The 26,266-nt window shown below is 37.0% G+C and overlaps 1 protein-coding gene across 1 annotated transcript in view; it reads right to left on the reverse strand.

Annotated features, from left to right (window-relative positions):
• The window catches only part of LOC129268274 (RNA cytidine acetyltransferase-like), a 39,701-nt gene extending 14,854 nt beyond the window's left edge, over window positions 1-24,847 (reverse strand). Inside the window, exons 1-17 of the mRNA XM_064104704.1 lie at window positions 24,783-24,847; window positions 22,785-22,933; window positions 22,112-22,203; window positions 21,148-21,319; window positions 20,346-20,530; window positions 11,893-12,007; window positions 10,719-10,826; window positions 9,708-9,841; window positions 9,181-9,274; window positions 8,740-8,838; window positions 8,057-8,193; window positions 7,569-7,702; window positions 6,533-6,683; window positions 5,721-5,817; window positions 5,158-5,274; window positions 4,493-4,594; window positions 1,709-1,783 (exon numbers count right to left, since the gene is read on the reverse strand). Coding sequence (XP_063960774.1) covers window positions 1,709-1,783; window positions 4,493-4,594; window positions 5,158-5,274; window positions 5,721-5,817; window positions 6,533-6,683; window positions 7,569-7,702; window positions 8,057-8,193; window positions 8,740-8,838; window positions 9,181-9,274; window positions 9,708-9,841; window positions 10,719-10,826; window positions 11,893-12,007; window positions 20,346-20,530; window positions 21,148-21,319; window positions 22,112-22,203; window positions 22,785-22,892 — 1,920 coding nt within the window. The 5' untranslated portion in view covers window positions 22,893-22,933; window positions 24,783-24,847. The remainder of the gene's footprint in view (window positions 1-1,708; window positions 1,784-4,492; window positions 4,595-5,157; window positions 5,275-5,720; window positions 5,818-6,532; window positions 6,684-7,568; window positions 7,703-8,056; window positions 8,194-8,739; window positions 8,839-9,180; window positions 9,275-9,707; window positions 9,842-10,718; window positions 10,827-11,892; window positions 12,008-20,345; window positions 20,531-21,147; window positions 21,320-22,111; window positions 22,204-22,784; window positions 22,934-24,782) is intronic.
• Window positions 24,848-26,266: the final 1,419 nt, after the last annotated feature.

The following is a 26,266-nucleotide window of genomic DNA, read 5'->3' on the forward strand; positions in this document are numbered from 1 at the left end:
TACGACCGTTGTGACGTCATTACGATTCTGAATTGAATTCCCTTTTATGACAATAAAGAGGAATGAAATAGCCGAGAATATTCATTCATGCATTCACATTCAATTTCAAAACTTTGGACTTCACTTTTTTATATGATTTAATCTTCTCATCAATTGTTATACCATTTATTTAAAATTCAAGTCGTAGGCTGGTTGTAAGGTTAAATAGATCCTTGTCAGTATCCTCACAAGGATCCTCAACCGATGTGTTGGCTCAGTTGGAAGAGCGTCTCTCTCACAACTGGGAGGTCAGGAGTTTCAAACCCCGGCCGCATCAGACCAAAAGACGTTAAAGGAGAATGAAACTCTTGGAGCAAGTTAGCTTTTGTGAAAGCAGAAAAATCAAATAATGAGATCAACAAAAGTTTGAGTAAAATAGGACTAGCAATAGAAGAGTTATGAGCATTTGAATGTCGAGATCACTAATGCTATGGAGATCCTCCCATTGGCAATGCGACCAAGATCTATGATGTCACAGATGAACAACTCTCCCCTTTTGGACACTGAAAATATACCCCAAAACATCTCTTTTTGCTCATTCTAATCATATGACAAACGATTCATCAATGATATAATGTTGTGAAACCTCTGTACTTGCCCTCTCATAAAGAGAACACCTCACCTTGTGATAGACTCTCTAAAAGTGAGAATATAAGTGAAATAAGTACTAAAGTAATGAGGGAGTTGTACGTGCGTGACATCACAGATCTTGGTCGCATTGCCAATGGGAGGATCTACATGGCATTAGTGATCTCGACATTCAAATGCTCATAACTTTCTCATTATTCATTCAATCTTCCTCAAACTTTCAACAATATGTTTCTTTGATTTTTCTCTTTGATATGGATTCAGCTGGTTTCAAGGGTTTCATTCTCCTTTAAAAGATAGGAGTTGCTGCTACACTGTTTGGCGTTCAATAATACAAGGGAAAGAGCTACATTGATCTGGGGCTGCACAGTGGCTGCCAGGCCCAAGATTAAAGGACAAGTCCACCCCACCAAAAAGTTAATTTTAATAAAAGGATAAAAATCCAACAAGCAAAACACTGAAAATTCCATCCAAATCGGATGTAAAATAAGAAAGTTATGACATTTTAAAATTTTGCTTAATTTCACAAAAACAGTTATTTACACATCCTGGACGGTATGCAAATTGGCAGACTGATGACGTCACCCACTCACTATTTCTTTTGTAATTTATTATATGAAATATGAACAATTCTAATTTTCTCCCCATTGTCTTGTGAAACAAGATTTCATTACTCCCTGAACATGTGGAATTACCATTATTTTAACAGTTTATGGTTAAGTCAAGTTGGTCCTTATTGTCAAATCTGTAAAAATTGAAATATTGTATAATTTAAACAATAAAAAACAAAAGAAATAGTGAGTGATGGACATCATCGACTCTCTCATTTGCATATCGCCGAGTTGTGCGTTTAACTGTTTTATGAAAAATAAGCGAAACTTAAAAACGTCATAACTTTCTTATTTTACATCCGATTTTGATGAAATTTGCAGCGTTATGTTTGTTTTATTTTTCTCTATCGATTCAAATCAACAATTTTCTGGGGTGGACTTGGCCTTTAATTGGGCAAAACAAATTTTCAGAGGATTTCCGTTTCTTATATCTGTTTCGAACAATGAAAATATGGATTTTAAGATCTTACCCCTTGGTAATCTGGATGCGTTGCTATCCTCACCACTCGTCCTCCTGAAAGGCTAGCAAAATCATTGTCCTGGAACTATGAAGAAAATGAATAATACAAATATATTCTAAAGACCCAGAACACAGCTTAAAGTGAAATTGACAAATGGGAAATATATAGGAACATCGTACATGCACAACAATGCAAGTTTTATCCATATTCACCGCTTGACAGCCAAGTATTTTGCTAAAGAGAGTCTCAAATTAATAGGTTTCGACATAAGGCTTCATCAAGGTTCTGACTGGCCAGGGGCCTGTTGCAGAAAGAGATGCGTTTAAACCCAAGTCAAAATATCAAGCACAAGTCCAAAATACCAGTGCTTCATTGGCTGTAAATCAAGTTGCGCAAGATTTTTTTAGTTGCTTTTGATCGCAACTCTTTCTGCAACGGGCCCCTGAATCACCTGCCGTCACACTGTGTTATGAGGGTTGTGATTCCATTGGTTTGTTTATAGAATTTTTTTTTTTTTAAATACCGGATTATTAATTGGATTTACGCTGTATCATTTATCTGCAGAGGAAAATGGTACAGACAACTATTCAGTACTCAAATGGATGGAAACCTACAACACTTCACAACATGTTCCCCATAGCATCCCACCTTCACCGAAGACAAGTTGACCTAGTCAATTAGAACTCGACATTGGGTAACGTATTATTGGCACATACCTCTCTCTTCATGTTCTTCGTCTTCATGCATGTTGTTGGCGTTTTTTTCCTCCAACTTGCATATTTGTATATTTTGTTTTTTCTTCCTTCATTCTATATGATATTATACTTCGGAAGCCTACATGTATAGCCTATCAACCTAAATGTATATGTTCATTGCCTCATGAATATTATTTCTCACTTCCAAGTTGCTCTGTACTTCTGTAGCTGCAAATGTACATGTAGATCTACTTGTTAAGGTGTTGTATTGTCTACATTGCTTGTGTGAACTGTTATTTTCTCTTCCTTCATCCTACCACCCGTTTCATGCATGCATGTAATTTTGATTTGCTTATTCTCCCTCCATCTTGTTTTCTCTGCACCACTTGAATATCATAATTCATACACTCATCGGACCTTTTTTTTTCATTTATATTCGTCACTATCTCAATTTACCTTCTGTAAATCTGTTATTTTAATCTGGTTTTATTGTGTCTAACTTATATGTTAATGTGAAATGTTTTTGGACCCCACAGAAGACCAGCGTGACCGTGCCAGTCATGCTGAATGTGGGCTATCCCCCGTATTCTATTGTATATAATTATGCTTTTAATACGAAAATAAATACTACTACTACCTTCACTACATGTCTGTACCTCCCTCTTGCTTCATGCTAGCACATGTTCTACTTCCGTTTATTCTTCAAATCTTGCACTTGTAATTGGCATCCTTCTCTTGCCGTCCGCTATTTGTGACCGAGTGCATCTTTTATTCTACTCTACCATCTGTAGTAATATACATGTAATGTCTGTCTGTGCTATTATAATTGTGCTCGCTTATATCATCTTCGTACTTATCTACGTCCCTCATCCAGTATCAAATCCAATCTTTATCCTTGTACCTGCTAGCTTGATCTGTACCTTAGTGTGCCCACTGCTTACTTTTATGTATCCCCCCAATGGTTCTCAATTTGACCCAGGGTCCGGAAGTAAAACCGATCTACAAGCAGCTGTCAATTTAAAGGTACAACAGTGTTAAGAAATGGTGAGAAACAAATCCACTGCCGTATTCCCATGAGGGTATTCCTATCTTGGAAGGAAGCCTCCCTGGAATTGATCAAGTCAAGGAACTTCACCCAGCCTCTGAATGCTGTTCCAACATGGTCCTTGAAAGGAAGTTCAACTGAAGAATACTTGGATATTACCTTCTTCAATAAAATAAAGTCAGAAAGGGCAGGAAAACTGAAACAATTCACAATCCAGTTCTTTAATAACTCAGGAGAAATCTGCTTCCTTGGAGGACACCTTGATCTCTTTGCCATCACTGTGTTACCAGCAGTTTCTGCCTCCCTACATAGAGATCATCCAAACATCTTTCAGGACGCCTGCCTGTGCACCCCTTCTGACAAAACTGCCATCTGCCCAGTCTGTGTCAAGCATGCCTGCATGGATACTATACAGTGTGCAATCTGTGATAAGTGGCTACAGTTTACTTGCACATCGCTTAACCAAACTGAACTTGATCGCTGTAATCACCTAGATGAGGAATTTACTTGTGGTTCCTGTAGTAACATGTCTGGATCTCACAATGGCCCTGCCTCTCCGCTCCACTACCCAGGCACTTCATGTAAACAAAATAACCTAGAAAAACCATCTGGTGAAATGAGTTTGGTTTCCAAAGATGACAGCCCTTTAACTTGCCCTGTCTGCCAGTCTTCCGCAACCATAGACTCCCAAGAATGCCAGACCTGAGGTCTCTGGTATCATAACGATTGTTTACCCATAACCTGTCCACTCTACTCTCTTCATGTCGAGCCCCTCTGCACTGTCCATCCTGTGAAGAACCTCACGGCTATACTTGTGAACAATCATCCCCAAGTACAGATGCTGCAGTATTTCCACTCCCTGGGCTCAGCTCTTCATCTTTTCACCATACCAAATGCTCTCCAAAACCAGACAATATCAGAAACCAACACAACCTGCCACCACCAAGTCATAAACTGCACCACTTCCAGCCTGAAATTACTCCCTCTCACCCCTCCAACAGACTACTTAAACTGGTAACCAATCATATCTCATGAATACTGTAACATGCCTACCTGTTGTGATACTGTCCACGGAATCAGGTCACCGGATGCTCTCTTGCCTCTGCTCAAGCTGCTCATTATTGTTTCTTTGGAAATCTCTCCTTCGAGACAAACCTAAAAGAAACAGATTATTTGATCATTATTCCAAAATAGAAGTTCTTCCTCTCTTGTGATATTTACTTTCTTTTCTTCCCACTTGATTTGTCTACCCCCCCCCCCCTCCCCTCTTCACCAATATCCCATTCCATTTCTGATATAATGTTACCTTTGCACTTCTGCATTATTTTTCCCCTATCAATATCCCCTTTTTATCTTTTTATCTTTGTTTTATCACTGCCATTGGAGAGTGGACAGAATCCACAAGAAAAATAAAACATGGAAACGGGTGGTTTTCACGGGTAGGTGTGCAAATTGGGGACATCTGCACAAAATTCATGTGGCCTGCCCACGATTCCTCGTTTAGGGTGCTGTTTTTCAGGATGATTCTTGCGGATGCTGTCCACTCTCCAATGGTAGTGACCTCTCTGGGCACTGGTCCAAGGAAACAGTTATAACCACTCTCATCCTGATAGGTAAAAACTTTTACAGATTTTGAAGATGGACACAAAAGGGGGTATGTTCAAACTGCATGGCTATTTCTCTCTCTCTCTATCCTACGCTTATTTCTCTATACTTACCTGTAAGACACACAGTATTTCAGGTAGACTGCTCTGCGTTGGTTTCACCGGTCCTAACAAACAGAAGATGTGATGGGCGGGAGCATCCGAGAGAAGCTGGAGATCGTTTGGAGTGTTCTATAAAACAAAAAACAAAGGACACATACAAACTTATAGGAAAGTATTCCGAATATCAAACTCAGGTTTTGTCTCCACAATAAACAAGAATTTTAAACCATACTTCTATGGACTGATAGGTTTCATCTTACTTCTTCAATATTCATAACAACGTTTGCTACATCGTGAGACAACTGGTTATTTCTTCTACTCAAAGATAATGTACCAAACAAGTATTTGAAATTTATTGTATCCTCATATTACCCCATTCTTCTTTTGTATTAAAATAATTGTTTGAAGAACTTTTCACCACGTGACTATAATTTAGTTGTTCTTGGTAAATAAATTGGCTAATGACACTGAATCAAAGCATGGTCTATGGGCTTTGAAAAGACATTTCAACTTATGATTTTTATCAGGATAACAGTTGAAAGCAGTTCAGGCTGGTTATAAAGTTCCATTCTTACCTTGTAATGGGCAGCAACATAGATAGACATCAATCTCTGTAGGAAAACTTCTGAAGCTTTGTGGTAGCTGAATAATGTATCTCTGTTGATGTAATACGTGCAAGGTAGTCAAGGGCGATAGTAAAGGGTTTAAATTCTGGTCCAGGAGGCACAAAACTAACAAAACATTTTGACTTTGAAATCATTTTACGAATGGGACAAATTCACCTAGTGCACTGTACCTTCTAGTAAAAACAATCAATTTCAATAATACTGAATACCAAATGGCTTCTCCTCCTCCTCCTTGTTCTTTTTCTGTGCCCAGGGCTCCGTAACACAAAGATTAGTGATCAATCGTTTAATGAACTGACCAATCAATATCAATGTTACACGCGCATTAGGTTTAAAATAATGACCAGGGACCAATCAGTGTGGTTCTTTCATATTTGCAATTCATCGCAAACCTTGATTGTTCAAACCAGGGGGTGTTTAATGAAGAGTTAAGTGTAACTTAGAATCATGCTTAAATGCCGGCATGAACATGAATTATAACGCACAATTGTATTGATCAATGCTGTGATGTCTTTTACACCACACACCACTGGGAATTTAAGTGCGATTTTAAGTCACACTTAAATCTTTTTAAACACCCCCAGGGCCCAGAGACGGTGGTTTGGGATTATGCCTACACTTCTACAAATTCTTACTGCCTAGCCACATTGCTTATTTGATCTGACAGCTCCCTTCCTCGGGTGTCTAGATGTAATGAATGTCAACCAGGGGAGGGGGTTCGGTTTTAAACAAAGGGTTATTGTCATGATGAAAAAGGATATAAATCACAATCTGCAGGTAAAGGACAACCCGATGATATTCTTTGAACCTCAGCGACATTGAGACACAGGAGTTCATTGAGCCACTTTTCAACGCTGTCACCTTCGCTGTAACGTATCGACTCCTCCAACGTCACCTCATGTAACACCCGACCTACATGTACGGACAAGAAACGCAAAGGTCTAGTTTTTAAAACAGTCACATACAATTTATTCATCAAGCTTTCAGCTGGTTTATATTCTCTACCTGAACAAAAACAATCAAAACAGAAATTACATTGTCGGTCTCTTATCTTTGATAACACTATGAAAAAATTGTTCCAAATAAGAAACAAAAATGGTCCAAAGGTCGATCCCTGAGAAACTCAATGTTTTATTTATATAGAATATATGTGGCTATTCATGAGCTCTAGTTCATATATACAACATTGAGGCACAGGACTTCCCCGATCCACTTCTCAACACTGTTGCCTTCACTGTAACGCATCGATTATACAAAAGAAACGCAGAGGTCTAGTTTTTAAAACGGTACAAAGTATTCAATATTTCAATTTTTTTAATTCACATTCAGGGGCTACTTTTCACCATTTACTGCCTTATTCTGTAACATTGAATAAGCCTTAACATTGCAATGAATGGGGATTTTCAGGGGTCTTTGGAGCATTTCGGGGGCAAAATCTCCCCAAGCCCAAATGTTTTTTTTTTCTGTTTCAACTGGTTTCTATTCTTCACCTGAACAAAAACATTAAGATGTTGGTCTCTTATCTTTGATAACAATATGGAAAAAATGCTCCAAATAAAGAAGGAACAAAATTGGTTCAAAGGGCAATCCCAGAGAAACTCCATGTTTTATTTCTATTGAATATTTAAGGCTTGGCCGAAGAATTTCTTGCTGGTAAACCAAGTTTGCTGCCCCAAAATATGTTTCTGTTGGTGGAATTTCCAATGCTTTTCGTAAAGTTTGGGGTGAGCGAATAATAATCAACTCCCCATAAAAGCTGACACACAACAGACTGTTAAGATTGACCTTCGACCTTACCTGAAGCAGATGACCCAGTTGAAAGTGAGCTGGTTGGCTTGTTATCAGCAGAGCTACTCGCACCAAACGTTGCATTCTGCTTCCTCAGCTGCTGGAGCAGTTTGAGGGATAGAGACCTACCAGTGCCTTCATACCTGTGGAGTATTTCATGAAACAATACTATTACAAGCTACTGAAATCATGCTGAAAACAATCTTACTGCAGATCGCCAACACAGATAAGCACATGTGGGACAATATATTATCATTGCTTAGAAAAAGACCTGACAAAAGTTTTAAATGTCATGCTTATTTTGATAATTTGTCAGCAATTACACAATTTCTAGTAGAATCCACTGGCACATGTTTTTATTCATACATACAGACACTTGGATGGTTATTTTATTGGATTCTGTACTAACTTATTTTGTGAAGTAGTTACCTCAACTTGCAGTCATCGTTAAAATAACTCTTTACAACAGGATGAACTTCCCATCCAAATTTCCTTACCCATTGATGGTCGAAGACATGAAGACCAGGTAAGGACCGAGGAGTTCTTTGACAAGAGGGAGTGGTACGGCAGCAGCTTCGTCAATCACAACCAACTCAGCTTGGCTTAACTTGTGGGCGTCACCGGGATGGATGTACTAAATAAAAGAAATGATTGAGGAAATTGCTAAATTTATCTTCCAAGTCATAGTATAAACAGGTAATAATGTTTGATAAGATAGATTTTCAGCAGTCAATTACATTTTCTTGATGTTCACGTATGAATATTCACAATATCTTGTGAATATTTAAAATTTCAGTAGCTTTGACAAATTCATTTATAAATACAGCTAAAAATTTGAATTATTATCTCCATAACATGAAAGCATATACACCCCTGTACATGTATGAACATGTATACATATGCAAACAAAATACACCTTTACTTTCAAATTACAGATATTTTTTAACATGATTTGTATGCAACTTTGTCTAAAATGCAAAGGCCCCTGCAATAACATTGCAAGAAACATACATTTTCATTCCTGTGACAAACAATCATCCCACTGGGAATTTTTTTTTTAATGGTTTCACAAACAAACAAGGGGAGCATTTCATGAAACAAATAGTTGGTCTTTTTCACTGCCAATTCTGCTCTGAGCCAATCAGATGCAAGGATTTCAGTAGCTTATAACTGTCTTTACCTGGATGGTCTGCCTGTGTTCTCTGAAGATGTTCACTCTGATGACGGCTTTGTTGAATTCTGGGTTGGTTGACTGGACTAACTCGTAGTCAAGATGTTCCTGTGGATCAAGAAATAAGGTTGGTACACCAAAGATATTAAAAATATAAGGTGCACAATGCCAAATCTTTAATGAATTGTGCATCACAGTCAAGGTATTCCTGTGCATCAAGAAAACAAAGTTGTCACATCAAAGGATTTTAAAAACATTAGGAGCAAAATACTAAATATTTAATGAATTGTGCACCTGTGCGTAAAGTAACTAAGATTGTCACACCAGAGATCTAAGGAGCACAATGCCAAATGTGTAATGAATTCTGCACTGGTTGACTTGGATAAATTTCTAAAATTAGGAGTATGAACAAAATAATAAATAGTGTGTCTGAATCAGTGTTTACGGTACCTGATAATCGAGGGCATCAAAGCCTTTGAAGATGAACTCAAACAAGGTTCGGATATTCTCTGGACTTGGTGCAGTCACAAAGATATTGGAATATCTGAAACATAAAACGGAAACAAATAAAGGCATTATAATCCATACGTCCTTTAGCAAGACCTACAATTACCACTCTCCATCCAAATGTAAATAGGTGATGATATAAACAAATATCCTTGTATGCTATCAGAAAGAACATAGTACCACAGAGGTACAGTCCATTTACAAATATCCAATACTATTATCATTTTATGTGATGTCATACATTTGTAAAAAGTTCACCTGTGAACAGTGTAGAAAATACAGATAAATTACTTTTCAAACGATTTAAATTCCTTTAGATGTATTAGGTGTTTTGGATTATTTACAATAATTGAGAGAGTATCAATAGATAATACATTATCTATCCCTTTTATTGCATTTATGTATTGTGAAATGCACTTTGATTTTTTTTTCTTTATTTTGAACTATGGGATTTGAGTTTTATACTTTACCCAAATGCTACAGCAGTTGCAATAGCCAATCCTAATGCAGCCGACTTGCCCCGCCCTCTTGCTGCTGTCATAGAAACAGTACTGCGAAGAGTCTTCTCTGAGATTGACTCCACAAACTTCAGCAGAGCTTTGGCCTAAGGACAGAAGAATGAATTACATCCACAGAATTTAATCTATGATCTTATAAAATCAAATGATACTTTTCCAAAAATTATTATGTAAACTGATAAATGAAGTAACATATTAATGTGTGAAGTACCTACAAATATCTACATTAATTTCATGTTGATGGCTACATTAAATAAAGACTACATAAACCAAATTCATTTAGACATTTAACTTAAGATTAGTATATTGCTTTAACTGAAAAATATCAATATGTTTTTGCTCCTTAAATTGGCAACAATCATTAATTTCCCATTCATTTTCATACGTTGGAGAAAAAGAGATATAGACATTATACAAGCCAAAATGAAAGATCGTTCTTAATGAACAATTTAAATGGAATAGATGCCACTTTGGATTTGTCAAACAGTGATTTTGCTTTATTTATGTTTTCATCACGTTGCTAAATCAGAGTGTCTAACGATAACCTTAACTAAATTAAAATGACTTTTATTCAGGAATGGCATAACACACTGCATTGGAAAAGGTATTACATATTTTTTTTTGCAGTACATTTTTTCTCTTTCTTACTAATCATATTCAATAGGTGATCATTAGCATTCAGGATATCAGAGAAACTACAAAAAGGTCTCCTAAGACATTTTACCACATTGTACTTTTATGGGAAAATGGGAAATAAAATTCCCTGTGTTGAATGAACTTGTTGTAGAATTTGTAGCCTTTATTTCTAAATTCACTATTTTATATGACTTGTCAAGGGAAATCGATGTTGCAAGCCATAGACTTTTATTGCAATTCCCCAGCAACATTTGATTGTATATATCATTAATCTATATTTTATGAAATTATTATATGAATTGAAATGAAGAATGCATTAGGTCATACCTGGTCAAGTGTTTTAGCACAGTTGATAAGGGCTCCCACAGGTTGAGTATCTTGCAGCGATGCTTTCAACTCCTTTAGTTCAATCTCTGCAGGGCTCTGGGACTCCTCCTAGATTTCAAAATATTTGCAAACAGAACCAATATTCCATTAAAAAGTTTGGTATCTATTCTCAATAATAATAATTAATATGCAAAATGTATACAGCGCATAACACAAATATTTCTAAGCCCTGAATGCTATTACCCCAACTGTTGTGGATCTACCCTGATCGGGCGTCATGCATTCAAAGAATTCCTTCCTACCAAATACCCATTTACTACACCTGGATGGAGAGTGGCAAATGTAGATAAACACCTTGTCAAAAGAAGTGGGTAATGCAGTGGACCTTTAGGTTCTAAGTACAGAGACTTATCTACTCAGCCACAACACCTCTATACAACTTATAAACTGTCTATTAACCCAAACCTTCCTGGGAAGGGGGGGGGGCTTCTCAGCACCACCCTCCACATTTTTTCGCAATAAATCCACCACTGCAAAATTTTTAGACCACGCTGTTGGCCGAGTCTTTCCTTCCAAGTCTCACGCAACTTTTGAGACATCCAGGTGCGATGTTTAGAAATTACACAACAATAACTGTCTTTACAGAGTTTCACAGTTTTTTAAGAATCATTCAATAGATAACTTACACAAAGAGTGATACCATTCGAAAATAAATGATTCAAAAAGCAATTACAATTGACCTGAAAGCGATCAGATACCCATTTCATAAAGATTTTCAAATATGGTTACTTTGTCGTTATGGCAAGTACCATTAGCATTCTTGATTTTGATTGGCTGTTGAGCCCTGTGACTATGATAGCCAACTTTCTAGCAAGGTTACCATAGCTGTAACTCAAGCACTAAGCTTTGTGCAGAGTTACCAACCTGAACAAGAATATTGCAGTATTTTAAAGCTGCATTTTCAAAGAAATACCGTAGGACAACACATAAAACTGAAACATAAGAAATCAGTATTTTGCATGAAACCCTCTGTATTCTTCTCATTTTTCAGTACTAAATACGGAAAATCCATACTACTTTCCAGCTCTGTTTGTGGTTACACGGCATAGTCGTAGGCACTTTAAATCTAACTCGGTCAAGTTTTAATAAATAAATGAATTCAGAAGTCTTTTACCTTTGTTTTATGGGGAACAGGCTCGATGTTTAGGGTATGTGATGAGATAGGTAGTATCTGAAGCTGATCATCCAACACCATAGAGTTATTACACGATGCCAGTGACAACAAGAATCTATTATAAAAGTGTAGATATAAACATATGTTATGCATGAAGAATGAATATATTTGCACATTTAATCTAATACTTTTTTATATAAAACCAGAAAGTCAAAAAGGGGCCTAAGCTTTCGATCCTAGCAGAATCTTCGTCGGAGGCAAAATGACAAACATATAAAGTGGAACAACCATAATATAGACCACAAACAAGCTACAGCAACACTAGAAACAAGGAGACAAAAGGGGCATTAGTGAGTAGAGAAGACCAATCAGGTTAGTGAAGGGGATGAAAGAAAAGGAGTGGGCAGACACAAAGGGAAGTTAGTGTAAGTAAGGCCAGTAAAAGACCTCAAGCCAAGAGGGATTAAAATAATGAGGCAGGCAACATCAAACAGGATCTGGAACAAAACAGTGATAATGGGATGAAAAACAAGAGAATTAGTGAGAGGTGGGTCAAACAGGTTACAAAGAAAGGCTTAATAAACTGGTGCATAAGAGTGGAGAAAAAAAAAAAAAAAAAAAAAAAAAAAAAAAAAAAAAGGAAAAAGAATGGGGAACAACTGATAATGTGCAAAAGACATATAAGTATATATGATAAAGCATCAAACAAACTAAGAGAAGAAGGTAAGTGTAAATATGTATCTATAAGTGATATGTATATAAATATATCCAAAAAAGAAATGTATATGAAAAAATATATAAATACACATATGGTGTAACTGATATTTTAATCCGCTAGATGTGACGGGAAAAAACATAAGATTATATAGTAGGAAAAAAAAAAAAAAAAAAAAAAACCTGTATATGTGAAAAAGAGGAAGCAAATTGCCTAAAAAGGTAAAAGCAAATATAGAAGAGAGGGGGTGTATTATGAAGAAACCATAGTATACATGTAAATAAGCAAATGTGGTAAATCTAAATGAGGTGAGTGGAGAAAAAACAAATATATATATATATATATAATAATTATTATATCGCCTGAATAAGGAAGGAAAAATTGGAGCTGAGCTTGTATGAGATATGGGAGGAAAGTAGAGTAAGAAACTATAATGTAACTATTCAAAAGAGCTGAGGGGAAAAATTATATGTATATAAATTGAAAGTGGATAGGAAAGAAAAATCAGTCGTTCCCCTCTTGGATGTTCAGGCCATGAGGTTGGGTGGTGCGAAGTCGTCTCATCCAGAGCTTCTCCCTGCTAGTACGGACTGAGTCAGGACGGGTACCTAAAGATTCGATGCCCTGTAGCATCATGTCAGTGATGGAGTGGTTGGGGAGGTTAAAATGGCGGCCAACTGGAGTGTCCAGCTTTGCTGTGTTGACGGTGGATCTGTGCCCGTAGAATCGTTTCTTGAGTGTGGTCTTGGTTTCCCCTATGTATTGTACCCTACAAACTCTGCAAGTGATGAGATATACAACATTAGTGGTAGTGCATGTGATGTTGCCCTTGATTTGGTGAGACAGGCTGGTAGAGTTGCTGGTGAAAGTATCGCCCTCGTGAAGGTGTATTTCACATATGATGCACCTGTTGCTGGTGCATTTGAAGGTGCCATGCTGTATGGGAGAAGAATGGTTAGTGAGGGAGGGCACTTCAGCACGAACAATGAGGTCCCTGAGATTCGGTGGGCGTCGGTATGCTAGAAGGGGAGTATCGGGAACGGCCTGTTGGAGACGATCAGAAGTGTGTAAAATGTGGTGGTTATCAAACAGGATTTTGCGGAGAGGGGGTAGATTGGGATGGAAGGTGGTCACAAGCGGTATTCTGTCGGTGGTCTCCTTGTCACTTTTTGGTTTGAGAACTTCAGATCTGGGGAGAGAACGAACTTTGTTAATTGCCAGTTGGACTGCCCTGGCCCCGTGGCCCCTGGCACAGAGATGTTTCTGCAAATTCCTGGCATGGAAGGAAAAATCAGGGTCCTCGGAGCAGATACGGCGAAGTCTGAGGGCTTGACTGTAAGCGATGCCGGTTTTGCAGTGACGGGGGTGGCAGCTGGATGAGTGGAGGTACTGGTGGGTATCTGTGGGTTTAGAGTATAGGGTAGTGGTGATACCATTAGACTTTTTCTGGACTGTAACATCAAGGAAGTGGGTTTCCTGTTGGGAGAAATCAGAAGTGAATTTGATGGTCCTGTGGAAGGAATTGATGTGGTCAATGAATGTATGGAGGCTGTCTTCATCCCTGGTCCAGATGAAGAAAATGTCGTCTATGTAACGCCACCAAATCCATGGGCGACAGGGGGCTGAATCTAACATCTGCTGTTCCAGCTTCGTCATGAAGAGACAGGCGAATGAAGGAGCCATCTGGGTGCCCATTGCTGTACCGAATATCTGTAGGTAGTGCTTGCCCATGAATGTGAAGTTGTTTTTTGTTAGTACATGAGACATCAGAGATTTGATATCGGATATGGGGGGACTGGAATGGCCACTGGCGGCCAAGGCTTCACATGATGCTTGAATACCTTCGTCGTGGGGAATGCTGGTGTACAGTGAAGAAACATCGAAAGTGCCGATGATCGCAGTCTCGGGTATCTGGTCCTTGATGTCATTTAGTTTCCTGAGAAAGTCTGGAGTGTCGTGGATGTAAGAGGGTGCACGTGAGACAAGGGGTTTAATGTGGTAATCAACAAAAAGGGAGATGTTCTCTGTTGAGGAACCATTTCCTGAGAGGATGGGTCGACCGGGGTTGCCAGGTTTGTGGATCTTCGGGAGGAGATAGAAGCGGGCAGGTTTAGCGTTAGTAGGGGAGAGAAATTTGTGGGCCTTCTCAGAGAGATGCTCGTGTTCTTTCATGTCATTCAGTGTCGGTTGGATCTGTAGGGAGAAATTACAAGTAGGGTCAGAATCGAGGAGTGCATATATAAAACCATTCAGTAAGATTAATAAACATTACCAAGAAAGAGAGCTTGATATTCAAAAATTCAATATTTAAATATTCACAACATAATCATGAATGAAAAAAAAATTATTGAAATGTTAGGGCTACCGTACACCTTACAATTGGCCTACGACTAAAATTTTGAATAAAATGTTATAGCAATTGATGGGAAGATTAAATACATGTAATGGAACTAACTAGATTCCAAGGTTTTGAACCATCAAAAGAATACTCAAATTAAAATTAATGGCTATTTCATTCCTCTTCCTAGTTATAAAAGCGAATGAAATTAAGACTCGTATGAATGTCACAGCAATGGTAGGATTAGCTCCGATTGTCAGCCAAGTTGGCTATTACTACACTCTAAAGATTTGCAATTACTTAAAAAGTTGATAGAATTGTTTTCAAATTCAAATTGTTTTATTCTCTCAGTAAAACCTTTACATAAAAAACAAATATAATACAAAGTTAAAATACATGTATTACAAATCAGTGTAAAAGACAGTCTAAAAATTGCATTATGATTCAGAATCATACTGAGGGGTGGCAGCCAAAAAGGAAAAAAATCCTTATAATTAGGCCGACCCATTATTAAAACGAAAAGGTGACATAGAAAATGCAATAACAGGGATAAAGCAAAAACATTTCTAAAAACAAACAAAATAACTTAAAAATACACATAAACAATGAACCAAGACATCAAAAAGTGCCATGCCCTAACATAATATTACAATAATTATAATAATACAAGTGCTATACATAAACTATACATCATTCAGCCACTGTATTTCTCAAGAAGGTATCTTTTGAACTGTGTTTTGAATAAATTAAGTGTTTTTGCATTGCGTATTTCATCTGTTAGTGAATTCCAAACTACAGGACCTTGATAAATGATGGATTGTTGAGACAGTGACGTTCTTATTTTAGGAAGATGAAAATTATTTGCATTTCTCGTAGGATAAGAATGTATATTGCAATTCAGGTTAAAATATTCTAATAGAGAAATGGGTAAAAGTTTCCGATAACATAAAAACATAAAGATTCCAAGCTGGTATTGATATATGTCATAAATGTTTAAAAGTTTCAGATTATAAAAAATGGGTGAAGTATGGGCTAAAAAAGATGAATGATTAACTATTCTTATTGCACGTTTTTGTAATTTAAACAGTCTATCGAGATAAATTTTTGCTGCACTTCCCCATACATAAATACCATAATCAAGAAAAGGAGCAATGATAGCATTGTATATCATTTTTAAAATCGAAGATGGTAACATTTTAATTCTGAATAATATTCCTATATTCCTTGATATTTTATTGCAAATGATGTTAAGATGGGATTTCCATGTTAACTTGTCATCTATTGTCACGCCAAGAAATTTCAAAGACGAGACATGTTTGATTTCAGATCCAGCAAGGATAATGCTTATTTGATAGATATCGACATTTCTATTTGTAAACATCATGAAATTGGTTTTCTTTACATTAACTGTGAGTTTGTTCATATATAACCAGTTTGAAATGTTATCAAGTTCATTGTTAAAAATACTTTGTAGTTCAAATGGATCTTTATGTGACATAAAAATGCTAGTGTCGTCTGCAAATAAAATGTACTTTAAAACCTCAGATGTATTGCACAAATCATTGATATAAATAAGAAACAACAGAGGTCCAAGAATGGACCCCTGGGGCACTCCACACCTCAGATGCCTCCTTTCAGATTTAAAACCATTGACAGTGACAAACTGCTCCCTATTTTGCAAGTAACTTTTGAATAAATCTAAAACAGCTCCTCTAATACCATAAAGTTGTAATTTGTAAATCAAAATATCGTGATCGAGCGTGTCAAATGCTTTACTTAAATCTAAAAATACGCCTAGCATCACTTCTTCATTATCGATAGCATTTGTTACATTGCGAATAAAATTGGTTAAAGCATGAGATGTGGAGTTCCCGGCTCGAAAACCATACTGATTTAAAGACAAAATATTGCACTTCTGAATAAAAGATAAAAGACGACTGTATATGCATTTTTCAAAGACCTTTGAAAAAACTGGCAAGACGGAAATTGGCCGATAATTTGAAAGCACTTCTCGAGATCCACTTTTAAAAATTGGAATTACACGAGCTAATTTCAATTTATCTGGAAAAACACCACAGATAAAACATTTATTAATTATTTCAGACAATGGTTTACATATATAAATATTGATTTTCTTAACAACTTTCATACTAATATCGTCATAACCGGCACTGGTATTGCTCTTGAAATTCTTTATGATATTAAAAATTTCACATGGAGAAGTAGGATTTAAAAATGCAGATTTAGTATTTCTGATAATGTACTTTCCAACATAGTTATTATCAAATGAAACAAATTTATTATTCAGGTTGAATCCAACATTGGCAAAAAAATCATTAAAAACATCGGAAATTATCTTTTCATTAACAACACTACCATCATCAAGAACTATTTTACTAACATGGGTTTTTTTATTCTCTTTTCCTAAAGCCATGTTAATAACATTCCATGTTTTGGTCATGTTTCCTTTGGCATTATTCAGTTGGTTTCTATAATATTCTTTTTTAGCTTGCTTAATCTTATCAACAGTTTTATTTCTAACTTGTCTATACACAGTCTTTCTATACGTGGATTTGTTCTTCAGATATAGTTTATATAACCTGTTCCTCTTTTTTATGAGTTTGTGAACATCTTCATTGAACCAAGGTGCACTAATAACCTTTTTCTTTATTCTTACAGCTTTTACAGGAAAACACGACTCGTATGCCTTTGTGAAAATATCATGAAATTTATTATAAGTTTCATTGGCATTCAGATTAAAAAAGTCCCACTCATTGTTATATAAAATGTGCGCAAATTGCAATATGTTATCATCATTTATGTCTCTTTTATAAATAAAATTGTCCTCTCTTGGTTTGTTTTGATTTTTATGAGCAATACAAAATATCGGAAAATGGTCACTGATATCCGATAAAAAAAGCCCTGAATGACGTATTTCGGGATCATTTGTAAAAATGTTATCTATGAGAGTAAATGAATTTGATGAAACACGTGATGGATATCTAATTAAAGGAGACAAATTGTTGGAAAGCATTGTATCAAGAAATTCATCTACATATTGCACTTTGCCTACATGTAAAATGTTTATGTTAAAATCACCCATCAAGTAAAACAATTTCTTTTCTGATTGCACAATATGTAAAACTTCATTTAAGTAAGTTAAAAATTGGTCTATTGATTGGTTGGGGGGTCTATACAATACACCTATCAAAATCTTTTGATGGTCAATATCAATTTCAGCAAATATACTTTCAGCTGAAGAAGAACTGAGATCCATATCTACTCGTCTCACATAATGAATATCCTTGCGTATGTACATCCCTACACCTCCACCTCTCTTTGATTTGCGTCCATTGCTGATAAATACATAATTATTAATATTATAAAAATCAACAAAACTATTCTCATTCAACCAGGTTTCTGTTAACCCTATGACTGTAGATTGCATACAAAGCAAAGATAAAAACGACGACAGGCTGTCAAAATTTTGAGGTAGGCTTCTGCAGTTAAAATGGAAACAACTAAGATGCGAGTCTACATCATTTTTGTTATAGTTTGCTTTTATTAAAGAGTTAAAATATTCAGATGAATAATAAAACTGATCTGGATTATGATCATTTACATTGGCTGGCGAGATATGATCATGCAAGATTTTCAAATTTAATTGCACTTGTTGTAAGTCTGGGCATTGGCTAAAAATGGCATTGAAAGACATATAATAAACACACACAAAAATAACTTACATCTACAGAAAAAGATAATAGAAAATGACAATCGAAAAGATACGATTGCACCAGAAACTGCATAAAATAAGTTTAGTCTAAAATACAATCTGGCTTGAGGGCCCATTTTGGAGAAAACTCAGTCAAGATAGCATCAAGTTTTAAGGGTATAGTTGGCATATGTACAGATAAACGGTACAAATCAGTTGACTAGAGGTCTGTTAATGCTGCTGGCGAAGTAATGAGCTTGCGAATCTCTCGACCATTTGTACACTTGATCATTGCGAAGATTCGACCGTCTGTCGACCAAGCTGTGCGAACTTTTTCATGACGCGAAGTCAGTGACAAGAGATTGGCATTTGACTTTGTCAAGTCTTCAGCAACTACAACTCCAGATCCTTTCAGTTTCCGTCGATTTCGAATAAACGCTAGTTTTGACTTGTACGATATTAGTTTGACAATGATTGGGCGAGGTCGATCTGGATTCTTCTGGGTGTTACGCGCAGCAGCTGTTGCATACGTGTTGCCTTCAGAGGAATCATGTTGAGGGACACGCCTACCAACTCGGTGCGAGCGATCAATGTCTTGAGCAGTGATGCGCACTCCGATCCTTTCAGCCATGCTGCACACAAGAGCGTCCGTATCTTCTTCGGCCTTTTCCGGAATTCCGAAGACCCGAATGTTGTTACGCCTTGAATATTGTTGAAGGTCGTGAAGATCACGGGTCAACTCGGTAACTTTTTCATGGGCAGTAACTGTAGATTGATGGAGCTCTTGAAGCTGCTGGATCTTCTTATCAATTGAAACTTTAAGTTCATTCAAACAACCAAGTTTCTGCTCAATAAGTTCTCTCATATTTGCGTCTCTCCTTTCAATCTCTTCATGAATTTTGCAACTCTCTCTTTCCATTGCCTTTTCTACTGCTTTCTGTACCACAACCTCAATGTTATTCAAAAGATCAATGTTATTGTCTTGGGTTGTATTCACACCATCAATTGAATCCTTGGATGACTGAGTTGAATTGGAACGTAGATTAGGCATAATGAATGGTGATAGTGATACAATGCGGCAGTCAATTGATGGCAAGAAGGTCGCAATAAATAATGGGCAAGAATGCAAGCGCGTGAGGTAGGCCTAACGTTAGAAGGCTAGATCTAAGTACGAACAGGCAAGAATTTTCGCTGGAAGTATAACACGGATTTGACTGGATGGGACTGACTCACACAGTTGTAATTATGTTCGATACTACTTGCCACTAATTCAGATGAACCGTCAAGCCATAAAATCCGTAGTTGCAGTTCCAAGTGCAGAATATGAATTACTCACATTCTAGGCAAACATTCCAGATATTAAGTCCAGATATTCAAAATTTGAAGGATAAAATCAAATCAAATAGAGAGAGCGCAGCGATCTTCCGATCTTCATGTATGTGTCTAAACAAAACAAAACAAAATTACATGTTTATATTATCATAACATCTTAAATATAATGTTTGTCCCTAAACCGGGTCGTACACAAGTCGTAACGTGTGTAGCGGTCATTAGATGACACTTGAGAAATTCACACCATTGGCTCATTACCAAAGCTTAGACGACAGGCTTTGAGTGCTCAGCTGGCATAAATTGATGCAATTGTTTAACATTTCTTGATGAAAATTAGTCAAACATTTACCACTCACCGTTCGTTGAAGCGCGCAACGACGTCCTGATGAGATTCGGTCCGGTAGCGAGAGTGGACGTCCATGGTCATGGTATAGAGCTGCTGGAGGGACGACACACTGCGCAAAAGAATCACCACGATACCACCCCCCTCCACCGTCTCAATGGTACGGGCCAAGAGGTTAGGGGTCATGGCTTCAAAGTCCTGGAGGAATGTTGTGAAGAAAAAAAAGGATTTTTAAGAAATTTTCATTTCTGTCCATGAATGGTGGTGTTACGCAACCGTGATGAAAACTTGCACTCAAATTCCTTATTGCGTGTCGTTATACATGTATAATGCATTATCGCATTGTTTGGATCATGTGTAAGAAAGCATCTAGATCAGATTTGCATTTTTATACACGAAGGTTGGTGCTGCCAAAATCAAATCAAACCCATGCAAAATGATATGCAAGCAGTCAACATAAGCAGAAAATAATTTCCGGTAATTCAGGTAACATATTCTATGCAGAGCGTCCTCAATGGACATTTGATGTGCAGTACAGAGCTGTTGACACCCCCCCACCCAACCCGGTTTGGCACTGTTTTGCTCACAGTGTATGTATCAAAGGGAGGTGCCGTGCCCAGTGGTCTCTGATGCTAGAGAAGACATATGACACTCCGTGATTGTGATTGATCCCCAGCCACATCAACTTTAGCAAGACATTGATCTGTACCTCTCGTTTATACATCATTGAATACAAATGACAATGTTGACTAAGAAATTTTCATAACATAACAATGATGACGATTAATGAATTGAAAACAAAAAGAAAAACCTACCTGTAACACACACATTCCATATGTGTTCCCGAGGATTTTATGAGTCTCAGAGTAGTAGCAATAGCGAATGTTTGTAGCCGCAATGAAGAGCTCAAAAGGATTGTCCTCGTTCACATCCATCATTCCCGATTTGATTTTCTTTTGAAGCTGCTTCATGCGTTTCTTCCGATGACTGCAAATATTTCAAAGAAATATAGTTATAATAGTTACATAGTACTTTAATACTACTTTGAGTTTCTAAGCACTTTTCATGTAATTACTATTACCCCGGTCATCAGATCCCAGCATGCCCGCAAACAATGTAAGTCCTTTCTCCACCCTGGGCAGTATTCAAACAAGAGTTCCAAGACTCAATTGCGAGGCATACTACAGTTGTATATAGAAGAACAGAAGAGGGTACTGTATGTTGAAGTTTGCAGTTGGTATGTATGTCAAGATAACATTTGTAGTAAGGTAAGCCAAACTTTTTTTATTGGTTGTATCTAATATCCAGTTCTTTTTGTCTGTAGATGGTTGCCATCATCAAAGCTCAGTCCATCCCTTTATATGTATTTCATATATGTATTCCTTTATGGGATTGGAGGGCATTTTAGAAAATATTTTATTCATGTTTGAGGCACGAATCAAACTTTAACAGAAATAAATGCTGCATGAAGTACTTATGTACTCTTTGAAGACAAAATTGCTTATCTAAAGTTCCTAAATAATTACTTGTATTCTGGGGGTGTTTCACATGAGTTAAAGGTGACCTGGAGTCACACTTAAATGTTGCGTGCGGGATACATGTAGAAGGCATGACCCTATTGGTCAAATGAAAGAGGACACGCACTACTGTGTATTAATCAATACGATTGCATGCTATATCATGTGCAGGTGAGTATTTAAGCATAACTCTAAGTCCCACTTAATTCTTTGTGGAAACCCCTCCTGATGTACAATGACATATTCATCATCAATAACCCACCTGCTAAATCCTAGTTCTTTCTTGTAACACCATAGTACAGATGGCCTGGCCTTCACCACAGCCTTGGATAACATATGATGTAGAATCACAACCTATACCGTATATGACAAGAAAAGGAATAAAAAGGAAATACAGAGAAGTGAGGTTCTTTCAAGCTCACTTGGTACAATTATTGAACTACGGGCTGGCTGAATAAATGTTGAACAAGTTTATTTATTAAAATTTGATCTTTCTCTTTTGTATTTTTTAGTTCATTTCATTTTAATTCATTTTTTCATAAACCTTTTTGGGACAGAAGGCAACTGCCATTTATTATAAGGTTAGCCTTTTTTTTGTCCCCCGGCATTCCAAAGAAATGCATTCTATAATTGTCAGATGTAATTTTACATTGTATTTCTTTTGCAGAATAAAATGATAATTATAATAATCTCCATTTCACAACATTATTTTGTTGTTTACTTCATATTATTGCATTTTGGGGCTCAAATGACAAGAAGGAAAGGGGAAGAGGGTAAATACAAATCAAAGTAGGAAATTCGATAGGCCTATAAAATTAATTCTAAATTTTTTTTCAAAATATTTCATATAAAAGTTCAGATATCAAGATTATCAATAGAGCACATGAGTCTATGACAGGAAATCTACTATGTCAACAGCCCCTTGGAGAACTAACCTGATCTTTGCCTTTGTCTCCTACAACCACAAACAATGACCTATGACCCTGGGTCACGCCGTTCTCTATCTGTACTCTGATGCGGTTATCAATCTTCTTGCGAACCATCTTGAAAATCAACTCCTCGCTATGTCTTGGTCAAGCAGTCTCTGCAAAATATGAATAAATAGTCAAATAAGCAAGAGGACCAGCATTTAAATTATTTCCAATATAGAAATTTAATTTTCAAGTATCAAGAAAAATCTTCAATAACACTTTGACGTATATTTTTAAAGTAAGATGTATTTTTTGTTTTCTTTTATTTCTTTTTGATAAACCTTATTATTCTGCTAAATTAAAATGAGAAAAAATAGAAATGGAGAAGACAAACAAGTGGAACGCCTCTGGCAGTCTCGCCTGCATTACGCAATTTAATATAGCAGCAGTGCTAACTTTGAAAACTACTATAAAATAATCATTCATATAATGACATAATACCACGTTCATTGACCATAAATGACATTTGAACGGAGACTTAAGACTGTCAACTACACCCATGTCCACATTTCATTCACTCTATCCATAAACTTTCAAAGTTATGATGGCACTTCAACAATTACCCCAACATGGCCTAAGTTTATTAACTGACCTTTGACTTGGTTTTGTGACCTGAAACTCACAGGGGATGTTCAGTGATGCTTGATTACTCTTATATCCCAAGTTTTATGAACTAGATCCATAAACTTTCACAGTTAGGATGGTAATTCAACAAATACCCCCAACACGGCCAAAGTTCATATGCGCAGCGCATGATTTTCCAATTCCAGGACCAGGCCTTGTTTCTGTTTACATGCATATTATAACAAAGTGCCTCTGACGCTTTTTTTAGAGGGGGTCCGGAGAGCCCTACCCAAAAGTAAAACCCCGGATTCTCAACTCGCCCCGATTCGTAGACCAAAAGCTTCAGTCTCTGTATTTTGGTTGTTCCGCTGAACTGCGTTGGCTCACTGACCAATACATAGACTGAAGAGGATGGGGGCCCTTACCTACAGCCAACGTATAGTGAAGTAGCGTTTTATAGATCGCGATTTAGAACTGTTTTTTAAGCAAATTTAAAAGTTTCATGGTTTCTATTATCAGGGAAATATAAATAACTTAAGTAATTGCATACCTTGGGCCAGAGTTATTGAAAAAAATCCTCTGGATGATTGAGAAATCTGTCATCTAAGACATTTTCACCTGACCTGACGGTTTTTCTTGCAAGTTGCCATCTTGAATGACGTCATTATCGTTATTAAGTTTTTAATGTCTCGATATATCGCGATTATAACTAGTATCGTTTATCTTCGTGTAGTGTATCGTATCGTATAAGGAGCAGATCGTATAATATCGAAAGCAATATCGATATCACATTCGTGATTGTTGACGCCCTCTCCGTTCGTTTGTAAATATTTCATAGTTTGGCTGCCATTTTGACCATTTTTATCGTGTTCAACCCAATTAAACATCGGTAAAGTATAATTTTCATGCCTTTTCATCTATATCGTTTAAAGTATTTTGATAATGAAATATCAAGTTTTAAAAGTTTGTTGGTTATACATCCTTAGATTGTAAATTCGATGTGTAAAATTACATCAAACTTTGGACTGTGAATTGAGGTCAAAAGGGAGGGAATGAGAACACATGCGAGCCCACACGTACACCCTACCGTCGGTAAATGGGGATTACAGTAAAATGTCAGAAATTGTTGAATAAATCCCCAGAAACGACGGTTATTCCTGTCTACCCGATTCAAAGCTCGAGCTCCAGTGAGACCGAGTTTGATTAATGAAAAGCACGCAGATATAAGCGCATGGGACCAAAGACAATTCCTCGCTCTCATTTCACACTCTGTAATTAACAACAAATGTCAAAAATATCAAGTTTACAACCATCCAACAAACCAGTTCAAAATTATATAACCACATATTGCAATTTTTACATTCAAACCATGAAATCAGTGAAGAATGCCGAACTTACATGAATAACTTGCAGACGGAGCAGACTCACGCACGTGTATTGACAAAGCGCCCTCTGTTGTTGACATGTTCCAATTCAATTCAGATGGGATGACGTGAAACGTAAACTTGGCCGGTCTACAACTTTCTACTTTGCCTTTGCCTTCAATGATTATTATTTCATGTCCTGGTTTCATGTAGCACAGTTTATAAACAAATAACAAATTCATGTCTCAGATTCACATCTATCGGAATATGATAATAATAATTTCAGATCTGAATAAAATTAGTGTACCTTGATTCTAAAATAGTCACATGAGACTCTCGATTCTGATTGGCTAAAAGTTTATAACATCTTACCGACCCAAAATGGGGGAGGGGCCGTGTGCACAATCCTTTCGATTCTGGTTGGCTGAAAGTTTTACAATCTTTTTACCAGCCAACATAATGAACGCTGATTGACTAAAAGTTGCTGAATATACCGTGGCGCGGGTGGAGATGCCTTCGAACATCGACTGGCTAAAGTTTTAGAGAATCTTCATTTGGCAAGAGTGTGGGTAAGAAATGTAATGAGCAAAAAAAAGGATGCCATAGACATGTCGTATGTGGCGATTTCTCACGAGCTGCGATCGAGAGAGGGAATTAACTTTTGCCATTTTTGATGCGAAAAATCTATATGATTTAGTAATAGGTTTTGACACAATATTCAGGAATTAGCATTTAACCCAGTTCCCTTTCCTTTTATTTTCTCCCTTTTATTTTTGGTCCTGAGTCCTGTGAAAATCGGGGGGGGGGTCCATGCCCCCCCCCCCCCTAGACACACACACACCATGTACGCGTGGAGTATTCAATAAATTTTTACTGATCGATATTTGTAGCACTGGCGTATACAGATGGAGAAATATCGGAAGGTATATTTTTTTTCAATGTTACAATGTTTTCCATGTTTTCAATGTTCACAAATACCCTAAATTACACTTAGTTTTCAAAATGTCTAAAGTATTGCTCAAGTTGCTTTGTTCGCTCGGAATTTTAGATATTTTTTACCACATATGCCATATTGTATCACCTCGCTATATATTTTCCCATTCCGCTAGTGGTTGGTTCAATGTAAGCACTTGGGTGTAGGAGACTATCAATTTAATTAAACTAATAAATATTAAACACTAATTAGAGACCACTTAATGGAAGAAGAAAGCTATAATGTGTATCTCGGGCCCCTCCAACACGCCGGCCTTTTACGCACCTGTCCCCCCCCCCCCCCTGCCACTACTCTCGGCATCTAGTTTCCTATTCAATGGCGCAATAGCTGCTAAAGGCGCTTGATGGTGCATTCAATGAATTAATCCTGCCGGGTACCCATATTCAATCACCTTACCTGGGTTGAGTGCAGCTCAATGTGGATAAATTTCTTGCTGAAGGAAAACACGCCGTGGCTGAGATTCTATAACCCACGTCCCTCTCATTGAAAGACGAGATTCGTAACCACTATAGACCACGTACGAC

Source organism: Lytechinus pictus, chromosome 9 (assembly GCF_037042905.1).
Source record: "Lytechinus pictus isolate F3 Inbred chromosome 9, Lp3.0, whole genome shotgun sequence".
NCBI lineage: Eukaryota > Metazoa > Echinodermata > Echinoidea > Temnopleuroida > Toxopneustidae > Lytechinus > Lytechinus pictus.